The 24,906-nt window shown below is 38.5% G+C and overlaps 1 protein-coding gene across 2 annotated transcripts in view; it reads left to right on the plus strand.

Moving 5' to 3' along the window:
- LOC126266595 (vezatin-like) overlaps positions 1 to 2,690 on the plus strand; it is a 102,169-nt gene extending 99,479 nt beyond the window's left edge. For both annotated transcript variants that reach the window (XM_049970910.1, XM_049970911.1), the window contains one exon: positions 120 to 2,690. In XM_049970910.1, the coding sequence (XP_049826867.1) occupies positions 120 to 1,433 (1,314 nt within the window). In that variant the 3' untranslated portion in view covers positions 1,434 to 2,690. The remainder of the gene's footprint in view (positions 1 to 119) is intronic.
- Positions 2,691 to 24,906: the final 22,216 nt, after the last annotated feature.

Here is a 24,906-nt window from a genome sequence, read left to right on the forward strand (position 1 = left end):
GTTGCATTGTGTAGGGCTCTATAAAAGTTTGATATCTCTTGTGCTTTTGCTATTGTGCTGTGTGTGAGAAAATGTTTTTGAAACATCAAATTAAAATTAATGTGATATCTGTTCCACAGGTGCTGCAGAATTGTTATCTTTTACTGCAATCTGAGTTCCTTCGCCGCCTCGTTCTTACTTTCCATCCTGAATTGAGAGCTGAACCATCATGTGTCAACCCAAAGATTCTGTATGAGCTCTTAGAAGACATATCAACACTTACCAAACAACTCGATACAGAATATCGAATTTTCAGCACATATGGTGTGCCCAGAAGATCACCAAGTAATGAACCACCTGCCAGTGGTCCACCAAAAAAGCTAAAATATGATGCCTTATTTGTTTCGGTTCACAGCACCACATTACATCTACAAAACATTCTGTATCGAACTCATGTTGTTGAAGAATATCTGGAAACAAGGGAAAATCTTGATGACTTAAACAGTGAATTGTCAACACCAGATTTGCAGACTGCATTGAATGATATCCTGAAAGAGCTTGATATGTGCAGGAGTTGTTGTGAGCGAGGAATATCATTTCTGAACACTTTAAACAATCAAGAACCGCCAAAAAATTTGGAAGAGGAGGAGGATTGGCCTGCTAGAAGCCACAGTGGGAATGAAAATATTAAACAAATACATGTTGGAAAAACAGACCTAGATCCTGATGTTGAAGACGAAGTGTTCGAAGCCGTAAGCACTGCAGACTATTTTGATGATGAAATTGACTTATATGACAGTGCTGAATGTAGCAGAACTGAAAAACAACAACAGAAGAATTGCTCAAAACTGATGTTAGATGAACTAAAAAGTATTCTTGTTGACAAAGCAAAAGAGTGGAAAGAACGAGAGGAAAAGGCTCTCAAAAATAAAAGAGCTAGAGAGGGCATATGTGAAGCAGAAATTGTTGTTAAAGAGACTGGGTTAGCAGATACAGTAGCTTTAAATACTGAAATTTCTGATAGTCATAGCAGACCAGTGGAAGAGGCTGAGTTAGCAGATACAATGGCTTTAAAAACTGAAACTCCTGTTGACCAGAGCAGACCAGTTGAAGAAGGGGTCAAGGATGTGTGTGTGTCTGACCCTGTGTTTGAAGAATGTCAGCAAGCTAACAGTGGAGTTTGTTATGAAGACAATTCCTCATTCACAAGTGAAGGGGTCGACAGGGACCTTAATCATAGAAAAATAGTAGGTTCAGAAAATGGAAAAACTGACAGTAACATTGAATACTCAGAAAATTATAATATGCATGACATCGGTGTGTTTAAGGTTGGACTTTCTTCTCCATTTGGGTTGCATTCAACACCTTTATCACATAGATTCATGTTGAAAGACTCGGAAACCTTTTGTGGGACTGGGGAACACTCCAGCAGTGAAGATAGTGATAATGCCTAGGCTGTTACTTTCACAAATGAAGCTGGACATATGTTACTACACTGCACAACTTGGATTTTGACAATATGATGGCTCAGGAGGACAGTAAAAATACATATGCTCAGTTTTGAATGGTTGCCATGATAAATGCTTTTAAATCGTTATCACAGTGAAATGGTTTCTTTGTGGTATTTTTTTAAATGTCTTAGTTGTTGTTATTTGTCTGTCAGGTTGCAAATTTACAACAGCTTATAATATATTTCCAACAGTTTATAATATATTTCCAACAGTTCACAATAATGTTTTAGCAGTCCCAAATAAATTTGCAACTGGTCACAATCAGACAGTTCACAATAAAGTTCACCATTTACATGCACTTTCATACTCTCAGGTGTGTGTGTTGTGTGTTGGTCTCAGTAAATCTGGGTGTTCCTATATGGTTCTTTCTTATCAGTACACCTCTTTATTCCTTTTTGTTGACAGCAGGTTTCATGAAGCAGCTTAAATGTTCCCATCATTTATAGTTTGTTCCTGACGTCCTGATGGAGTCTTTAGGTGTGTGTGACAAGCGGAGAAAGCAAGTTGGTGGCCAGAAAGAGGTACTTTTGTGACAAGTCCACCAATTAAAACAGAAGTATGTTTACTGTGTGTCACGTGTGGTAGAATGTGGAGCGGTTCCCTCATGCTGAAAGTACATTGTTCCAGTGGAATTACAGTTGTCCATCTAAAGAGATAGCAATCATATTCTGTAATTTGTTCTCACAAAATAACAGGCCCTATGGACACTTCACCGATCTTGCCACACTGCACACTTATAAAGAAATGAACATGGAAATTTACTTTTATTTGTACTATGTTGGTTGTCATGCAGCTATCAGTTATTGTTATCCTGTAAATGAGACTTCATTAGACAGAAGCACAGCGTGACTGGTATTTCACCTGTGGGAAAGTTCCTGCTGCTCAGCGCTATCTTCAGTGAGGTGTTAGATGTGCTGTAGGTGAAAGAGTACACGTTTTCTGCATGTAATGGTCCCCATGAAAGTGATATTAGAACATTGTGACATGCAGAAACTTGTCACATGCCAGTTATATGACTACAATAAATTATATTAATGATGTATTGCAGTTTCTAAAGATTTTGTTGAACGACTTATTCAGGTGAAATATGGCAATTCAGATTTCAAATTGTCAGAAACAGCTGTTTATATTTTTCTATAATATCTTGATCACATCCAACAGAGATACCAGAAATAAACATTGAGTAAGTGTTATTGAAAACATGAAGAATTTTTATTGGCTGGCTGTGCAGTATCACAATCGATTATAAATTATTTCGTCTGGTTTAATTATGTTTATTTATTTATCCATCTGTAGACAATGTTAATTGTGTGGTTGTTGCCAGCACACAAATACATAAAATACAGACACACAGATATAGAAACGTATACAATTACACACATAAATAGATGCATACATTTCTTGCTTTACTGAGTTGCCCATTTGGACATTCTATTTCACTGTTCAGTAGAACATATCATAAAATGCCTCTTAATTGCAGTAATTAATTATTAGCATAATTGTCAACAAAATTTACACATCATTTTAGATAATCTTTTATGGTACAAAAATACTTTTCTAATATTTCCTTTTTGATCTCTTGTGGTAGTCACTAGTACAGTTTGATTCCATTGTATAATAACACATTATCTGGGGTTTTTGTTTTATTTTTTCTATAGAGATGTAAGTGGTGGCTGGATCTGGTTCCATATTTTTGTAGAGACCTGTTCATTGGGTACTGATCAATGTCTTTTTTTAATGTGGATCTCTGTTTGTAAAATGTACTCACACGGAACAGTCAAGATTCCCATAGATTTAAACAACTCAGTGCAGTGAGCTCTCTTGCTACTTTTTGCGTAACTTGTACAACACTTTTTTGTAGCTTAAAGATTAGTTGCCTGTTCTGCTCATTTGTTCTCCAGAACATTATCTCATAACTCGTCACAAATGAACGTGTGTAAAATATGTTGTTCTGGTGCCTGAGGTATTACAGACTGAATTTATTATTCTCAAAGCAAAGGATGATGAAGCTATTTGTTTCGCAAGGGCAGTAACATGCCCAGTCCCTTTTAGCTGTATGTCAGCATGCATCCCCAGAAATTTTGTCTGTTATACACAATTCTATGAGCTCATCTTTCACTTTTAAAGAGTTCTCTTTGGGTTTTCTGCTTGTGTAAAAACTAATACTGTTGGTTTTTTTACATTTAAAATTAATTTTTTGTTGCCTACCCTTCCACATACATGCATGAGTGTTTCTTCAGATTTCTCCTTTAGAACACTTGATGTTCCACTGATTAGAATGTTACTGCCATCAGCAAACGATACTGTTTCAATCTGTTTGACTGTTTGACACACTGCGAAATATCATTGATATGCAGACAGGTCCAAAAAAATGTATCCATTGTTTAGAAGTCCATAACTTGCAACTAATTGATGGAGTTGTCTCATTTTTGGTGAAACATAGCTTAGAGTCCAACTTAAAGATATCACTGTAGGTGTTTGAGATAGTCACCATTAACATCCACACGCAAACGATGCCACCAAACTGCAGCACGAACTACTGACTACGACATGTTCAGTTGGATATTTGCACGTGAATGTACGATGGATTGTCAGCCTGAGTGGCCGTGCGGTTCTAGGCGCTACACTCTGGAGCCGAGCGACCGCTAAGGTTGCAGGTTCGAATCCTGGCTCGGGCATGGATGTGTGTGATGTCCTTAGGTTAGTTAGGTTTAATTAGTTCTAGGCGACTGATGACCTCAGAAGTTAAGTCGCATAGTGCTCAGAGCCATTTTGTACGATGGATTCTCGAAGTTCATCCAATGTACGTGGCTTTTGTCAATAAACGACGTCTTTTAGTGTTTCCCACAGGTAAAAGTCCAGAGGAGTTAGGTCTGGGGAACATGGTGGATACTCCACAGCACCTCTACAGCCTATCCATCTTACTGGTAGATTTTCGTCGAGATACGCCCTAACACGATTTTGGTAGTGGGCTGGGGCACCATCTTGTTGAAAGTAAACTCTTCTGTCTCCATACAAGTCTCGGATGGCTGGTAAAATGGATGTCTGAAGCTTCTGAAGGTACACCTCATCAATAACTCTGCCATCAAAGAAGAATGGCCCAATCAAGCCCCGGTAAGACAACCCACACCACACATTTACTCCTGGCAAAGGCACAGCTTTGTCTTCATGGACATTGAGATTTTCGGCAGCCCAGTAGATGCAACTGTAGCGATTTACTGTACCATTGAATTTGAACTGTGCCTCATCAGACCATAGCACTTCCACTTTGCTGTCTTCAAAATTCGCCGAACACTTGAGTGACTCACTCCAGTTTCACGGGCACACTGTCTCTCAGACTTTTGTAGTGAGCGAGTGAATTGTTGTAACACACAATGGGAGTTAGCTGGACTTGTTACCATTACAGGTTGTTCAGATCATTGTTTGTGTACATCTTTAACACAGGCTCCAGCTTCAAATTTGTCTCGAATGCGACGAATCGTTAAATGTGTCGGTTGCTCTGTTTGATACTCATTTTGCCATTGCCGTTGAACTTCATTAATGTTTTCCTACTTAAAATACCACTTCAGAACTGACTTCCTTTCATCGAATGTAAGCTTTGTGCCAGCCATATTTACTTGAGTAACTAGGTGCGACTAATAACAGTACACTGACTATCTGGCGACTGTCATCTGACAAACCAATACAACGCTTGTGTGGCGATTACTGGAACTACGCACTATTACACTACCAAAGATAAGACAACTCCGTCAATTAGTTTGCCAGTTATGGACTTTTAAACAGTGGATACATTTTTTTGGACCTCTCTGTATATCAAGAAGAGTATCAAGCCAAGCACGCTTTCGTGGGGGACTCCAATATTAGTGTATTCTGGATGAGAAGGGTGTTTTATGGTATATTTGGAGTTTGTTTGAGAGATCTCTACCCATTGCACTCTGTGTTTTTTAGGTTTGAACAAAACCACCTATTTGTCACCCCTCTTGCAAATAAAGCTTCAAGTTTATTTAACAGAATTCTGTGTTCTACGTCATCAAAGGCTTTGCTGAAGTCAGGGAAGGCGTCTGTTATTTGATCTCCTTTATCTAGTGCTTCCAGAACATCATTTGTAAATTTAGCTGTAGCTGTAGCTGATTGTGTGTTTTTACTTGGTCTGAATCCAAACTGTTCTTTACACAGAAGATTGTATTTTGTTAGGTGCCCCAACAGTCTAAATTTTGTTATGGTTTCCATTACTTTTGAAAAAGATGACACTAAAGAGATAGAGCTATAATTTTCTATATTTTCAGTCTCCTTGTTGATGTAGGGGCAGGACCTTTACATGCAACCTGTGAAGAATGATTCATTTATGATGTTCACTAAAAGGGCTTTGGTACTGTCTTTCAGCAACCGCACAGGCACCTCATCTATACCTGCTGAGGTTTTATTTTTTAGGTTCCGAACAGCAATGCTTATTTTTTCCGAACTGGTGGGTCACAGCATTATTGTGTTTGGAACATAGTTCATTGTTTGTACAGGTTGTATTTTGTCAAATTTGTGTCGTGTCTTGGCAGCTATGTTTGCTAAAATATTGATTTTCAAAGTTTTCGGTTTTTTGGGGATCATTTATTGTGGTACCATTGTACTGTAATTGTATGTTTACCTGTTTTGCCTTTTTTTCTGTTTATCTCCTGTTTGATGACATTCCATGCTTCTTTTATTTTTTTCCATCTTTTCTATAATGTTGTCACTTTGAGAACATTTTGCTGTTTATTAAAACTTTTCTATATATGGTAAACCACCCAGTTATTGGCACTTTAAGAACATGTTTGTAGCTCAAAATTTTAAACATGGCTGAAGCAACAACTGTTGAAAATCTTCATGGTAAATGATAACAGCCAAACAGTTGCAGAATAAAGATTTCTTGAAATCGTTGATCACAGTTTCGGTATATCTAAATATAGCTTCATCAGAAGCAAAAATACACCTGAACAGGAAGACACGTTCATTAGCAAAAAACTTAGCAACATAACCAGGTAGAAGAAAAAAACACTTATAGCTTTAAGTAACAATGAAAATTACCAAAGTATTACAAGCACAAAAACTTTTGGTCATTTACTAAAATCACATCCTGCAGTGGAGATACTTAAAACACTTGTTCCAAAGGTGTCATCAGTAGTTAAAATTAAAATATCACCTCCATCTGTACAGCATAATTATAAAGAGATGACCTATTATCAGTACTTAACCTGTGAACTAGCACAAAGAGGGTTTGGAAGCACTAGGGCAGAAAATTTCACCGAGAGAGGGCACTTGTGGTATGCGCGAAATTAAAGGCAGGATACATACTAGCGAAAACGAACAAAACGTCGTAAATCCAAACCATCTGTTGTCGTAAATAAAAAACATAAGAGAATCATTTAAACCACACATTGTTGTTGCCTCAGGACATGTCCTACCAACCGATCCCTTCTTCTAGTCAAGTTGTACCACAAACTTCTCTTCTCCCCAATCCTATTCAATACCTCCTCATTAGTTACGTGATCTACCCACCTAATCCTCAACATTCTTTTGTAGCACTACATTTCGAAAGCTTCTATTCTCTTCTTGTCCAAACTATTTATTGTCCATGTTTCACTTCCATACATGGCTACACTCCATACAAATACTTTCAGAAACAACTTCCTGACACTTAAATCTATACCTGATGTTAACAAATTTCTCTTCTTCAGAAACGCTTTCCTTGACGTTGCCAGTCTACATTTTATATCCTCTCTACTTCGACCACCACCAGTTATTTTGCTCCCCAAATAGCAAAACTCCTTTACTACTTTAAATGTCTCATTTCCTAATTTAATTCCCTCAGCATCACCCGACTTAATTCGACTACATTCCATTATCCTCGTTTTGCTTTTGTTTATGTTCATCTTATACCCTCTTTTCAAGACACTGTCCATTCCATTCAACTGCTCTTCCAAGTCCTTTCCTGTCTCTGACAGAATTACAATGTCATCGGCGAACCTCAAAGTTTTTATTTCTTCTCCATGGATTTTAATACCTACTCTGAATTTTTCTTTTGTTTCATTTACTGCTTGCTCAGTATACAGATTGAATAACATCGGGGAGAGGCTACAACCCTGTCTCACTCCTTTCCCAACCACTGCTTCCCTTTCATGCCCCTCGACTCTTATGACTGCCATCTGGTTTCTGCACAAATTGTAAATAGCCTTTTGCTCCCTGTATTTTACCCCTGCCACCTTTAGAATTTGAAAGAGAGTATTCCAGTCAACATTGTCAAAAGCTTTATCTAAGTCTATAAATGCTTCTAAGATAAGTCGTAAGGTCAGTATTGCCTCACTGGCTGCTACCAGTTTTTCCATTCGTCTGTAAATAATTCGTGTTAGTATTTTGCAGGTGTGCCTTATTAAACTGATAGTTCGGTAATTTTCACATTTGCCAACACCTGCTTTCTTTGGGATTGGAATTATTGTATCCTTCTTGAAGTCTGAGGGTATTTCACCTGTTTCATACATCTTGCTCACCAGATGATAGAGTTTTGTCAGGTCTGGCTCTCCCAAGGACGTCAGTAGTTCTAATGGAATGTTGTCTACTCCCAGGGCCTTGTTTCGACTCAGGTCTTTCAGTGCTCTGTCAAACTCTTCACGCAGTATCATATCTCCCATTTCATTTTCATCAACATCCTCTTCCATTTCCATAATACAGGGTGATTCAAAAAGAATACCACAACTTTAGGAACTTAAAACTGTGCTACGACAAAAGGCAGAGCTAAGCACTATCTGTCGGCGAATTAAGGGAGCTATAAAGTTTCATTTAGTTGTACATTTGTTCACTTGAGGCACTGTTGACTAGGCGTCAGCGTCAGTTGATGCTAAGATGGCGACCGCTCAACAGAAAGCTTTTTGTGTTAGTGAGTACGGCAGAAGTGAATCGATGACAGTTGTTCAGCGTGCATTTTGAACGAAGTATGGTGTTAAACCTCCTTATAGGTGGTGTATTAAACGTTGGTATAAACAGTTTACAGAGAATGGGTGTTTGTGCAAAGGGAAAAGTTCTGGGCGGCCGAGATTGAGTGATGAAAATGTAGCACACATCCAGCAAGCATTTGTTCCCAGCCCAGGAAAATGGACTCGCAGAGATAGCAGAGAGCTGCAAATTCCACAATCAACTGTATGGAGAGTCCTACGAAAAAGGTTAGTTATGAAACCTGAACGTCAACTACCCGAGGCGATGGATCGGCCGCCAGGCAGCCTGTGACAGATCACTTCATCACTGGCCTCCAAGAAGCCCTGATATTACCCCCTGCGATTTTTTCTTATGGGGGTATGTTAAGGATATGGTGTTTCGGCCACCTCTCCCAGCCACCATTGATGATTTGAAACGAGAAATAACAGCAGCTATCCAAACTGTTACGCCTGATATGCTACAGAGAGTGTGGAACGAGCTGGAGTATCGGGGTTGATATTGCTCGAGTGTCTGAAGGGGGTCATATTGAACATCTCTGATCTTGTTTTTGAGTGAAAAAAAACCTTTTTAAATACTCTTTGTAATGATGTATAACAGAAGGTTATATTATGTTTCTTTCATTAAATACACATTTTTAAAGTTGTGGTATTCTTTTTGAATCACCCTGTATTGTCCTCAAGTACATCGCCCTTGTATAGACCCTCTATATACTCCTTCCATTTTTCTGCTTTCCCCTCTTTGCTTATAACTGGGTTTCCATCTGAGCTCTTGATATTCATGCAAGTGGCTCTCTTTCCTCCAAAGGTCTTTTTAATTTTCCTGTAGGCTGTATCTATCTTACCCCTAGTGAGATAAGCCTCCACATCCTCACATTTGTCCTTTAGCCATCCCTGCTTAGCCATTTTGCACTTCCTATCGATCTCATTTTTGAGACGTTTGTATTCCTTTTTGCCTGCTTCATTTAATGCATTTTTATATTTTCTCCTTTCATCAATTGAATTCAATATTTCTTCTGTTGCCCAAGGATTTCTACTAGCCCTTGTCTTTTTACCTCCTTGGATCTCTGCTGCCTTCACTACTTCATCCCTCAGCGCTACCCATTCTTCTTCTACTGCATTTCTTTCCCCCATTCCTGTCAATTGTTCCCTTATGCTATCCCTGAAGCTCTGTATAACCTCTGGTTTAGTCAGTTTATCCAGGTCCCATCACCTTAAATTCCCACATTTTTGCAATTTCTTCAGTTTTAATCTACAGTTCATAACCAATAGATTGTGGCCAGAGTCCACATCTGCCCCTGGAAATGTCCTACGATTTAAAACCTGGTTCCTAAATCTCTGTCAATCTATTTGATACCTTTTAGTATCTCCAGGATTCTTCCATGTATACAACCTTCTTTTATGATTCTTGAACCAAGTGTTAGCTTTGTTTAAGTTGTGCTCTGTGCAAAATTCTACCAGGCGGCTTCCTCTTTCATTTTTTAGCCCCAATCCATATTCATCTACTATGTTTCCTTCTCTCCCTTTTCCTACTGTCGAATTCCAGTCACCCATGACTATTAAATTTTCATCTCCCTTCACTACCTGAATAATTTCTTTTATCTCAGCATACATTTCTTCAATTTGTTCATCATCTGCAGAGCTAGTTGTCATATAAACTTGTACTACTGTAGTAGGCATGGGTTTTGTATGTATCTTGGCCACTATAATACGTTAACTGTGCTGTTTGTAGTAGCTTACCCGCACTCCTATTTTTTTATTCATTATTAAACCACACATACACATCGAAAACCACGAACAACAATCATCAGAAATATGTAAAATCCCAACAAGATAGGAAAGGTGCATCTCACCAGCATCAACAGACAAGGAAACTGGCTTCTAGTCAACCAGACTATATTACTTTAGAGCAAGAAGGGGTTTAAAACTATCCAAAAAAATTTTGTTTCTAAGCTGCAACTGGTTTTTTTTTTTTTTTTTCCTGGTTAAGTTGCTTTTTTCTAGTGAAGGAGTCGTTCTGTTCAAGCACATTTTTGCTTCTGATGAAGGTATATTTAGATATACTGAAACCATGGCCAAGTATTGCAATAAATCTTTACTCTGCAGCTGTTCGGCTGTTATCATTTACTATGAATATGTTTGTAGGATAAATTATGTATCCTCAACACTTGCCTTGCTTGAAGTACAATTCTAACACAAAACATACTAGAATATTAAAGTAACATTTTACTACAATTACTAAAGTTTTATACTTTATTTTCCATATGAAATAAGTTGCTTAAAAATATGTAAAATTTTACCAGTTATTGGCACAATTTTCCAGTAGTTGGCATCCACATTATACCAGTCTTTGGAACCCTCAATTTACATTGACCATACTTATTATTATTATTATTATTATTATTATTATTATTATTATTATTATTATTATTATTATTATTATTTATATTATTACTCACAACTAGCTATTGCAAGCTGTTCCTAAATCTTGGTACTGCAATAGAAGGTAAAAATTAAGAATCAATTTATTAATTCAGTGAAATTACACAACACACCATACAATTACGGAATTACAGAAACACAAAATTGAGTTTGTTTTCAGTCCTTTGCTTTGTGTGAGTATTATTCCTGTTTTCAGTCCTTTTCTTTGTGCGAGTATTATTCCTGAAGAACTGTTATGCCTGGGTGTGTATTTGATGTCCACTGGGGATACATTATTAGTGGAAAAGTTTTTTACAGATATTTCATTCATTCCCCTTCTTGTAAGAAACACTTGTTGTACATTTAAAGTACATTCCACAAAATTATTTTTCTTTATTCTTCATGGAACTAATTATAGAAGCTAACCACTCGTAGAAGCTGGAGTGTTCCCAAGTTCTGAATGCTTAGCTTGAGATGTCAGCTCTGTCGGAATGCTGGTACCTCTCTTCATGTTCTTTTCCTTAATTTGTTCAGTAGCTTGCTTTTGCATTTCTTCTCTTTCTGCTTTCATTTTTCTTTCTGTTTCATGGTATTGTCCTTCATTTTTACCTTTTCCTTGTGCAGATAATTCAACTTTCTTGAGGTTAAAACAAATGGGTCTCATTCCACTTGACACATTCCTTTCCTTCTGGCATTTCTGGCCACAGAAGCACTTCGTTTATACATTTGGTTGGAGTTTTATTTACTATGGGCGTAGGCCTATCTTCTGTGTAATCTATTTGTGATGACCTGTGGCTAACTTCTTCACTTGCAATATGTTCTGGATTTGAAATGTTCAGATTTTCATCAGAAAGGGAAACATTGACATCTGGCATGATTTCAGTAACTTCATGTTCCTCTTTTTGGTTTTCACTTTGATAACATTCCCATGGCAGATATATGAAATCTTCTCCATGAACATTTTTCATCACATTAGGTATAGTCTCAAATTCAATTCTTTTCTGTTCTCCAACAACTCGAACAAAAGTTTCATGTGGAAGAGGCAGGATTTCTGACTGCAAATCCTGGTAATATTATTGTGTTTAGAAACATTCCTATCTAAACAATTTGAGAAATCAATGTTATTGGTGTTCCAGGGGTACAAACCGCTAGCTCTGAAACTATTTTTAATTGTGTTTTCAAGATTCATTTTTCAAGCATTTCTTTCAGGATTGATTCAGAGTCCTCTTTAGTTATAGTTTTTCCACCTTGTTTGTTTGCAATATGAATGGAGCATTCTTCCATTCACTTTGGAGAGGTCTGAAGGCAGTGACAACTGCAGGCTGTAATATTCGTGTAGAATTGGGATACAAGATGTCAGAATAATTTTAAGCTCTTGACACAGCTCGCTCAAGAGGTTGGTTAAATGGGTTTTATGCCCATCAAAAAAGTTGTTGATCATTGGATGTTATGTTATTGGAGGTATGGACAAAAAACATTAGCCATGAATTTGAAGAAAACTTCAGATTTCATCCATCCATTGTCGCTTCTCCTGATGCTCCATTTTTCAGGAACCTTGCTGATAACTGGTAGGAATTCTCTGACAAGGGTAAATTATCATTGGAGGGCACATCTTTCCAACTGCTGAGAATGTGCACATGGCGGTGAGAGTATCTTTTCCTGGACCTATCTCTTACTTTGTAGACATTTTTACAGCCAGTGGATGCAAGTACAATATCTTTCTTAGAGCATAGAACAAAATTAGTTTCAATGCCATTGAAAACATGGCTCGGACATGAGAGTACATCAAATCCATTTTCCTCCTTAAGGAGGTCTTCTCTGGATGTAAACTATCCTCTCACATCTTGTTCACTAACACAAGCATTTGTAGCAGTAACACCCTCAGGTGATTTTTCAGAAACTTCCAGATGCCTTCTTAAAAAGGCAGAACACCATTTGTTTTGAGGGGTGTCATCCTTAAAAGGATTAGGACATTTATTGTTAAGAAGAAATTCTTGCACGCTTGCCTTAATATCTTGTTTTTGCTGTGGGAATCCCTTCTGAGCACATTCAAAGATCCACCTGAAAAGATAATTAAGACTGTTGTCAGAAATAATGAATTAGCTTGTATTTAATTTATATACTCATTCAGCATATACAAAGGCAATCATTCTTACATTAATTACAATATACTTATACATCTATGGTAGCAATACTCTTTACAGGTGCTCTTATAATACTATCAACATTACAAATACTCTCGAGCCATGTTATGGCTGAGTCACTGTGTCTTTGTACATCTTTCAAATCACCATCATATCCACACACTTCACACATAAGTAATTGGTCCATTGTTTGGATTTCACCACATTCACTTTCAGGGCTGTCTGACAGGCCCCATTTCTTCATTAGTTGCTTGCATCTGCCGACATTAAGCAGTTCAAAGTTGTCCACAGTTTCCTTGGGAGGTTGAGTCCTTCAAATAATTTTGTTGGGTTGTCCACCAAATTGTAGTTCTTGTGTGCACTTGCAGCCCATATTTCCTTCAAGGTTGTTTTTGAGTTAAAGCCTTGAAGCTCTTTTCCAGAAAGCTGTCCTGGATTTAAGCGTGTTTGTAGCTGTTAGATCTTTTTGAATAAGGAGAACCAGGTTGTCTAGGATTTTTTGGTATGTTCTCAAGGCTAGCTGTGATCACCTGGTTTCAGGGGATTCTGCGTTGGCTAGGACAGGGAGCCAGGCACAGCGGGTGGCCCTGAGTGTTCCTGAGGTTATTCGCATTGTCTCCCTCAGCTGCACGTCCACTTTATTTTCATGTACTCTTCTCATCTAGACTGGTGAGCAGTATTCAACTACACTGTAGAAAAAAGCTAGTGCTGATGTCCTTTAAGTGCTCACTCCACATCCCCATGCCGTTTCAGGAAGTAACGAAAGGATAGCATTGCGGGATTTTAATTTCTGGTTTGTGTCTTCTAGGTGTGCGTTGTATGTTAGAGTGTGATCTCGTTTCACACCCAAGTATTTAGGCTTATTCTCGTGTCTGATTTGCTGTCCATTCATAGAAGGCTGTAATTTTCTATGCGCTTCTCTGTTGTTAAGGTGCATTATTGTGCTGGTTGTTTTGTTAGGGTTTGGGTGTAGGTGCCACTTGGAGTAATATGTGTTCAGGACGTCCAGGTCTGCACTCATTGTTTTGTCGAGATCGTTGAAATTTTTACTTTGATACGCGATGGCCAGGTCATCACCAAGTGCAAATTTACGTGATTTGGTTTCTGGCATGACAGCTATATACAGGTTGAAGTGAGTGGACGCTAGTGCTGAGCACTGTGGCAAACCATTATACAGAACCACAATCTTGCTGTTCGTGCCATGAAGTGAGACTTTGATTTTCCTGCATGTTAACATGTTATTCGAGTAATGTGTAGATCTGTTTGCATTTTATGATTCTAGTTAGCGTGAATAATAGCCATTCAACCCACACTGTATCGTAAGCTGATGTAAGATCTATGATAACTAATCCAGTTTTCATCTTGTTTTGGAAGCCTTTCTCTTTGTAGGATGTAAGGGATAGCACTTGATTGCAACAGTTCCTGTATGCCAAAAAACTGGCTTGGTATGTTGGAAGGTTGGCATCAATGTACAGAGTTAATCTAGTCAGTAATATTCTCTTGAATAATGTATACAAAGTACATAGCAGGGCTGTTGGTATGTAGTTCTATGGGTTATCTCCAGACTTTCCGGGTTTCAGCACAGTGATGGCTTTTGCTTCTTTCCAGATCTTGGGGCGAACGCCCGTACTGATACATTCCGTTCAGAGCTTGGCAAGCCACCTTCTTCCTAGGGTTCCCAGTTTCTTCAAGAATTCTGGTAGAATCTCATCAGGTCTGGCTGCTTTCCCTTTCTTCATTAGCTTCAGAGCCTGGGTAGTCTCTTCTATCTCCACTTCTTTCACAATGTCCATGCTGGTTGATTTAATGACTAATCAATTGTTCAGGTTTGTGCAAACCTCTTTCTTTTCACATGTCTTTAGTTGGATTTTGGAGTTGTGTTTCAGGACAGCTGAAATCTCAGAAGCACTTGTGCCAAGAGATGGCATCTGAGATACTGTAGCACCACCTAATTTCCTCAACAGACCCCACCTCTTTCTTCTAGAATGGGTGATATCGAGATTTTCCATTGCCTCTTTCCGTCTGTTCCTTCGTTCCTCATTCATAGCGTTTATCAGTTGGTCTGCAGTCTGTGTCCCCACCCTTCTCAAATTCCACCATTAGTGATTCACACTCTTTCATCTAGCAGGTGGTATATTCCTTCCTTGACCCTCATGGAACAGCATTTTAAGGCTATTTTATGTACCAGGTGTATGAATCTTTTGTAGTTCTCAGGTTTTGGCGGTATCAGATTTATCTTCTTCTTGACATAGGATCGGTATTTATTCCAGTCAGCTTTCCTGAGATTCCAGCAGGGCATTAGAGGGCTTATTATGACTGGGATTGACAGTCTGATCTCTACCATTACTGGGTTGTTCTGGCTCCATGGAAAAGCCTCAAGGACCCTCCTCGTTGCTCGTATGTGTACGCCTGTTGCTCTGCGTGTGATGCAGGTCAGGTCGGGTGTGGATGTTGTGCCCCAAGACTTTGATTTGAAAGCCGCTTTGTCCTTAGTGTTGAACAGGAGGTGTAGGTCGTGGTTGTCTGCCCAGTCATTTAGTCCAGTACCTTCATCTGTGGATCTCAGGTAGCCCCATCTGGTATGTTGGGAGATAGTCGCCAGCATAAACTGCTGGGTGGTTAGCCTTTGGCAAGATACCCATGGACCATTTCAGTGATGGAGGTTTATACACATTATACAGTGTAAGTTCTCCCAGTTTTATGCCTATCACACATTCTACTGACGCCATTATTGTGTCTATATTCCTTAAGATATCGTTCTTCACTATGGTGGCCATACCATGCTTGTTGTGGGCAACATAGCTCACATTAGGGAAACCCGGTATTTTGAGTCAGTTGATAGTTTCACTGTGATGTGGGTCTCTTGCAGAAGTACGACACTTACTCGTTTCTCTCTTTAGGATTTTTTCAAGGATTTCTCCCTTTGTTCTTGTGTAGCCTTCTGTGTTGAAATGACATACAGTCAGTCTCTTCATATCGAAATTCATTGCTTCCTCCATTTGCCTTTATGTGGGCTGGGAGGCATTAGTGCGTCCGGCTGCTGTAGTTGTGTAGACTTTTTGCCGCTGTCCCATGTTGCAGTGTTGCCTGGGGTACACGTCGGTCTACACATTGTACCATCAGTTCTTCAGGAGACCTTGGTCTCCCTCAGCTGCTGGTCCTTCATTTGCCTGGAGAGCTGGAGGTACTCCCATGTGGACAGTGTGATGAATCTGGAGTACCACCGAATGTCAGCACAGCGTCCGTTGTTGCAGCTTCTCTTGCCACAACAGCACAAAGAGGCTTCTCGATAGTGGTGTGCCTTTCAACAGACCTACATATGGTAGTAGCACCCTTGTCTCATTATATACGAGTTACAGTTGTGCATGCAGCATCATGACTGACGTATCCGTATGAGGATCCCATATAACTCCTATTTTTTCCTCTCTCCTGCTTCTGCACACTACCTCCTATTTTTTTTCCTTGTGATTACAAGGCTCATTTCCCCACAATGCTAATACGCGCTGCGGGATTCGCTGTTTGTTGCGCGCTGTGTTTTCTGGTAGCTGGTTACACTACTAGTCGAGTTGCCGCCGCTGCTGTCGGTGCCGTCAACTCATTCCGTGTGGCTTGCTTTGGCAGTTATATACTAAAATTGGAATGATACAGAGAAAATAAGCTTGTAAATTGTCAGCGACGCAAACTACAGGCCTACAAATACTCACTGACCAATGGTGCTTTCCTCCTCTTTGCTCAGTATAGGCACTGGCCAATGGGATGTTTTGGCATATTTATTACTTAGCCGGAATTGTAATGCTGACCTGGGAATCACATACATTCTGGATACTGCCTTGAATGAGATACCTTTCTTTACTTCTCGGAGTGCTTTCAGAAGTCATTCTTCACTGTATGAATCTTTTCACCTAGGACCCATATTTCATTCAGTTTTCTTCTATAGTGAAGTAAGAGATGCAGAAAATTGTTAAAATCAATGCCAATTATTGGTTAATAATTTTCCAGTTATTGGCACGCAATTTTCTAGTTGCTGGCACTGTGCCATTTACTAGGACAGTCATTATATGAAGTAGCTGTTTTTAAACATACAACTATTTCCCATTCTTATCAAGATTAAAATGAATTTCACTCTGAAAGTGAAAATGCAAAATGCCAGTTGTTGGCATCTGGTGCCAATTATTAGGATTACAGGCGTTGCAAAACTTGGTTATTGGCACAGCTTAAACTTCCACACCTTTGAAGTTAGAGTATTTGAATTTTTTCCAGTAACACCATATTGATTGTATTTGATAACCATGGTATCATAATTTTGAAATATAAGATGTCCACAAAATTACAGCACTTAATATATGGCAGTATTTCGAAACTTACCTCTTAGAAAATCCAGTCTTGCACAGGGAACTTTATTTCTTGTGGACTGGATATTTTGATGGAGAAGTGAGAAACACTTGAGCACTTCTTACCTTGGAGATTTCTTGTTTTTCTTGTCTTTGTCTAAAAAATTATTTGGATGATGAGGATCTGAAGTTTTCTTGATATTCACATCACTACCCACTATTAATTTTACTGACTCCTTACCTTTTTTGCTTGTTTTGCTTTTACTGCTGATGGTTCTAACACATCTACTTTTTTGTGTGTTTTTGTCATTCCTGTTTGGTCTGGTGATGGCATCGCGACTATTGGTTTGGGTTTGAAGTTATTTCGGTGTTGTTTTTTTTTATTTCCCTGGTTATCAGGTTGGCCCAAGCTAGTGAGGTATAAGCTGTGTTGTGTGTGGAATATATGTCTTACATTACTCACATCAGTGCATTTCACAGTTTCAAATTTTTTCAGGATTTATCAAACTGATTGTTGGCACTTTGTATCCATGCCTCATAAGATCATGGAAATATAGAATATTCACAATTACGATATATGTATGTATGAGATTTTTCAGACACTGTTTAAGATCATGCGTAGCACTTGTTGTTTTGTTTAGGTATACGTTGTCAGAACCTCCTAAACTTACAACAAAGTCTTTATCGTGTGGATTTTTTTTACCTCTGTAGATGCAATCATCTTTTTAATATCACAAAGGGGGCACCCCGTTTCACTATACCATACAAATATATATTTGCTTTTTCCCCTAGTTTATTTGCAAGACCATGACCATGGCCATGGCTGTCTGAAAGCACAAACAATTTGCTATTGGAGTTTACAGTCTGGAAGTCATTTTTATTGTTTCACTAAAAACTTCAGCACAACTTTGGGTTGGCAGATTTGCACTGTCCACATTTATGCTTGGTTTCTTATGTGTCAGCATTGATAAATTTGCGTCATTCATGTTGTCTTTTTCCTCCTCACCTCATTCACAAGAACTGCATAGTCGTGCACTTCTACAATCATCCGTAGAAAGTACTTGAAATAAGTTTTCATGTTCAAAGCTTATGTTACTTTTACAGTTCTTCCGACTTAGCACTTTTTTCTTGCTGTTATTGCACGTTACATTTGTCCTCTTTTCCATAATGGTCACACTATCACATGGAAATTTCCATGTGCTCATTTCACTTTTTTCAAACTGTAATTTCACAGTATCCATTTTTAAAGTATCAATAAGAAACTGTAAACTAGTTATGTGTTCATTAAGTTTGCTAATTTTATCCTTACCATTTTTGCACGGTTTCTTTTTAACAGGAAATGGATGTTTTTTTGGAAAGAGACATGCTTAATGTTCACCCATGCCACCATCTTGTCGGCAGTGACAGTGAAAGAAATTTTTAAACACAGAACCTCGGAGTAAATAAGAGAGATGGGTTTGAGAAATTACTATCCCACTTACAGAAAGAGGAGAAAAAAAGAAGTACAAAAGAACAATGTATGTGGAAATATATCCCAGAAACCATTTGAGGTAGAATATGTCTTTATGAACTTTGTTTCAAATGATCATTCCCATCACCTCCAGATTATTGATCTGTTCTCATAGGACATCTTTTTCAGTAAGTATTACAAAGTTCATTGTATTGGTGAGAATATTTGGGACAGGGAAAGTTGTAGATAGTGAATACAGAGTTACTATATTGATTCATTCATTTTCAGACCTTCATATTTTTCAAAGTATTACGTGTACAGATATGATTGAGGCATGAATAGAATATAAACTCACTAAGTTTGCATTTTGCACTCTATAGGTGTTCTATGAGTTTGTTCTGTATCTTGTGTAGCAACATCTGATCAGTGATTGTCACAGCACTATTGATTCATTCTCTGAGCTGTTCCAGTGTTTTTAACAGTGGCGTGTATGTAAACATGTACCCCCAAAGGAAAAATTTACAAGGCTTTAGGTCAGGTGACCAGGGGGTTAAGGGAACAGAGCCACATTTAGGTAACAATGAATATCATGCTCCAATGATGTGTTACCACGTCTTGCTGGAAGATGAAATTCTAGGAGTCAGCAGTCAGTTCTGGAAATAACCACAATTGCAACATATCAAAGTAAGTGAGAGCCATTACAGTCATCTCACAGAAGAAAAATGGCCCATACTTCTTCATATCTGATGTTGCTCAGAAAACATTAACCTTTGGTGAATCTTGTTCATGCACCGTAGTTTAATGAGATTTTCACTGCCCACATTGTGGCAATTAGTCTTCCTAGATAAATGGAAGGATGCTTCATTTCTGAACAACAGCTTGAAGGCAAAATGATGTTCATCCTCAAGTGCTTCCTGCATCGTGATGCAAAATTGAAGGGGCTGGCCATAATCTTCCCATTTTAATTGTTCCATGAGCTGCAGACAGTACGGTTTGAAATCTAAACATCATTGCAAAATTATTTATATAGTCTGCTTTGGTATTCCAAGCCTGTGGCATTCACAGACTGTTGATTTTTTTAAACTGTGTATAAAATGTTCTTGCACCCTCCCCATGCTTGCATTTGGTCAACTGGTACTTCTCTGTTTACACAGGCAGCCAGTGTTCTGAAACTGCTTATACCAATGCCCAATGCTCTGTTTATGCAGCACCTCTTTTCCATATTTGCTTCTAAATGCATGCTGCATTCTTGTGACAGATAAACGTCTCACATATTCCAGCACACAAAAACACTTTTCTTGCTTTGTTGCCATTTTGTCAAGGCTCTGCGTTCATAAAGCCAACGGGTGGCCCAATGCAAACTTGCCTTAAAGAACTATTCATGCATCAGTCATATTTAAACATCTAAGACCTTAGAAAACATAGATCTTTTAAAATGAATGAATCATTATAGTTACCCTGTATATTAACACTTTCATCTCTGAATTAATATATGTGATTTTTTTTTAAAAAAAATTTGCTTTGAAATATGTTATCTAGGATGTATTTGGAAATATAATTTGAAGCTCTCCTAAACTTTCCCCCACCCAATTAAAAAAAACGCACACACACCAAGAAATGTTGCCATATGGCAACGTTGGTACCCAACAAAATGATTTTCAGGAATTTGATAAAATCATTTATTTTTAAGAATTGAATACAAATGAAAGATATGCTTCTATATCAATGCAACAAGGAGAATATACCTTCCTATGGATGACATGACCATTTCTAAGTTTTTCTTATACAACATAACACAAACATGCTGCCAAGGTAAGTTACAGAAAACTTCATTAATTAGTTGGTGTGGAAAGGCATAAAGCAATTCTTTTCATTTTTTAGGCATAGGAACACTTTACATTTTATGCACAACACTCTGCTGAATCCTTTAGGGCATAGCTTGCAGCGGCCTTTCTGGTGGCTCTGTTGTGGCCAATAACCAACTTCATCATATTTGACATCTGCATTGGCCTGGAAGCTAACAACCTCTTCTTTGGAGCTTGTATATCTTCTGTAGATGGTCTTCCTCTTTTGCGATGAACATGATTTCTTGCCATAGTAAGACCAGAAGCAATATGAGTGTGGAAATCCAGAAGAGAAAGATGAGATGTTGCGCCTTGCTGACTCAAGCGACATCTGTAAAGCAACCACGAATTTAAAGCACCAATAAACTATTCGCATATACCACTTTTTTGAATGGACATTTATCCTATAATGTTCTATGAACATGTCTGCTAAATCCACTCCTCCCATGTCTTCATTATATTCCTTCACAATCAGTGGCCGATTTACCTGAATTGACTGATTATATTTTTTACTCCACCTCTTGCATCATTTATCCTGTGGATTTATACCTTCATATGTGGAAACCAGTTGCACAGCTTTATTTTCATACCATCTTACTGCTATGGTGTTGGATGATTCATAAATGCTATAATCCAGTGCCCCTCTTCCTTTTTTTCTGCTATGGGGCTCAGTGACATTCTGTCTGAACAAATAGTTGCAACACATAAGATATATTTCTGTTTGAGATCATCTAAAAGTTCTAAAGAGCTGAACCAATTATCAAAAAATATCTTTTAGTTCTTGCCCTCTGGTAAATCTTCACACACCATCAGAACAATATCTCCTGAAACTCCTAAACCATGCTTATCACATGTGCCTTTACCCACATAAATTACAAAGACGTATATTAGGCATGATACTCCAGCTCAAGTAAACACTTTATATCCCCACTTATGTGGTTTGTTTTTGAGATACTGAACTAAAGAACTTCTTCCCTTGAAAGGGATCGTCTGTACTGTATTCCTACTCATAACACCTGCAACTGGAGGAAAGCCACACTGGTGTGACCAGTACATTTTATATTGTGGCATTAGAACTGCACCCATAAATCGAAAATACCAATATATTGTTTTATTTCATTGCAAGAAATATCAGTGACAACCTCATCTTTGATGTGTGCATAATGATTTGTTTCAAGGGCAATGGATTTGCATATTTCATCATTGATGAACATCCAAAAATAATTCATTGGAGTCAGGTCTTCATCAGGCGGTGGTAGAAGTATTTGTCTTTCATGTGGTATCTGGCAGAACGAAATCACCTTTCTTCCATGAACAGTTTTTCTTCTTCTTTTTTGTGGGCTAAGCTGCTTCCTGTAGCATAATGTATGCATAAACAATCAGTTACGTGCATTTTGGGGTAACACTATGTAATAATTTTTCGTGCTGAAAAGAAATAATACTTACCTTACTGGTGGAAGGTTGTACACTATGACTTTCTATGTTCGTTGCTTGTGGTTTAGAGATGTCCTCATGTTCAATACTATAATCCTTCCCTTGCTTGTGAATTTCAGTACGATTACTTCGTTGATATTCTAGGACACTGTCGGAGTCTTGTTGGATAAAGTCAGACTCATTTTTTCTTTATCTGATGAAAAGCTTAACTCTGAAATATCACCATCTGGAATCTGCAGCGGCTCTAATATTTCCTTACCAGTTAGACTTTTCTGGGAGAATTCCATTCTCAGAAAACTGTGACACAGGAAGCAGTTTCTTAGGTTATGTAAGCACAAGACATGAATTCCCATAGTTACCAAATGGCAACAGTCACATTTCAGTAAGTGTTATGAGTACAGATCGTTAGAAATGTGTTATTAATTTACAGTTAGTCATACATTGCCGTTTTAAAAACCTTATAAATATTCGTGGAGAGAGGAGTATAAAAGCGCAACAACTAATAGCATACAACATCCGATTGAAACATCAGAATGGCAGCTCATACCAAAGATTACTTTTAAGACCCATAGGTGGGCATTAGAGAGGATGTAAAATGTAGACTGGCAACGCCAAGGAAAGCGCTTCTGAAGAAGAGAAATTTGTTAACATCGGGTATAGATTTAAGTGTCAGGAAGCCGTTTCTGAAAGTATTTGTATGGAGTGTAGCCATGTATGGAAGTGAGACATGGACAATAAATAGCTTAGACTAGAAGAGAATAGAAGCTTTCAAAATGTGGTGCTACAGAAGAATGCTGAAGATTAGATGGGTAGATCACATAACTAATGAGGAAGTATTGAATAGAATTGGAGAGAAGAGAAATTTGTGGCACAACTTGACTAGAAGAAGAGATTGGTTAGTAGGGCATATTCTGAGGCATCAAGGGATCACCAATTTAGCATTGGAGGGCAGTGTGGAGGGTAAAAATCGTAGAGGGAGACCAAAAGGTGAATACATTATACAGATTCAGAAGGGTGTAGGTAGCAGTAGGTACTGGGAGACGAAGAAGCTTGCACAGGATAGGGTAGCATGGAGAGCTGCATCAAACCAGTCCCTGGATTGAAGACCACAACAACAACAACAACAGGTGGCCATTCTGCTGCCGTCTGTTGCTGGTTTCTCAAAACACATATGTGTGGCCATATGGCAACTACAGGATAAAGATTTGAGGTTGAAACATCCGAGAATGGCCCATAAGGATTAAGGTATTTTTGTCACTTTATGACATTATTAAAAAGTAATCTTAAGCACCAAGGAGCATTTACCCTTGACTTTGAATTTATTTTCTCAGTCAGTTCATTAGTCATATGTTGATATTTGCTGACTAGACAGTTTGATGGACTCCACGTGAATTGAAGCCAACAGGATTATGCTCCATGCTGCTATGACATGATGCAATGACCTTTCTGCTGGCCCCTTTCATGGATATGGTTTGTCACATGGTTAGCATTCCATTGCTTGTATACACGGATTCATACTGTAATGACAAATGCATGAACTGCTATTCGGAGGTATTTGATGGTGGCAATCTCTCTGTCCGTTCCCACTACTGGCCATGCAGCAGCATGCCAGCAGCTTTTCATGCTTCAGTATTGTTATTTAAAATTTTCAGTTATTGGTAACTCACTGCCTGCCTGAGATGCAGAACACGAAATAAGATTATATCATTGTGGTAAAATTGTTTCACATGCTCACTCGCCTGTTCCTGCCCCACAATACGGTTTCAGGATTTATCACAATTTGTAACACACATCTTTTAACCAGTTTAAATCCCTTGGCTTTACATTACTCTATTTATGGTAAATGGAAACATCATGACAGCCTTTTCTTTTACTTCCTTTGCGAGAAAACCACACAATCTGTTGATTTTTGTGTGAAAGTCTCATAAAAAATGCATTTGTGCAATTTCATTAAATTAAGTCTCTCTCGTTCTTGTGTCTTGGAAAAGTGATGTTTTTTTTTTCAGTGAGCTTTTCAGAGCTCCATGGAGAAAGTCTTTTCCCTTCTGATTTCCTGGCTTTGAGTTTCATCATCTTTAGATGGACTCTTCTAATGCAATTCAGGAGGAAGGCTTCAATTTGTAGAAGTATAATTCTGCATTTTTAACACGAGAGGGTCCAGTTCAAGTTTGGGCCACTGTGCAATCTTTGTCAAAATGGTTCAAATGACTCTGAGCGCTATGGGACTTAACATCTGAGGTCATCAGTCCCCTAGAACTTAGAACTACTCAAACCTAACTAACCTAAGGACATCACACACATCCATGCCTGAGGCAGGATTCGAGCCTGCGACCGTAGCAACAGCGCGGTTCCCGACTGAAGTGCCTAGAACCACTCGGCCACAGTGGCCGGCATATCTTCCGTGCTGATGTAACATTTTTGTTGTCATTTTCTGAATATTGTAGATTTGTTTAAGTATAATGTATTAGTTAACAAAAGTACTTGTGTTCATGTAGGTATTTGAAACATATACTTACAATATAAGGAAAAGGATAGATTGTGACGCACCATAAAGATGACACATTGAGTTGCATATAGGCACAATAAAGAGACTGTTAACATTTAGCTTTCAGTCAGCCAAAGCTGCCTTCAAAAAAAGGAAGCACGCACATAAAATCATTCACAGAAGAAAGTAGATCTCACAGACATATGCACATCATCTCCGGCAGCACAGACTGGAATGCAATTGTCAACAGAAGAAGAAGTGGCCTGGAGGAGGAGTGAAGTGAGAGGATACAGAGAGGGGCGGGGAGGTTGCTGTCTGGTGGAGCTTGCAGGGACTAGACAGAGGCCTGAC

This window comes from Schistocerca gregaria, chromosome 4 (assembly GCF_023897955.1).
Source record: "Schistocerca gregaria isolate iqSchGreg1 chromosome 4, iqSchGreg1.2, whole genome shotgun sequence".
NCBI classification, from domain to species: Eukaryota; Metazoa; Arthropoda; class Insecta; order Orthoptera; family Acrididae; genus Schistocerca; species Schistocerca gregaria.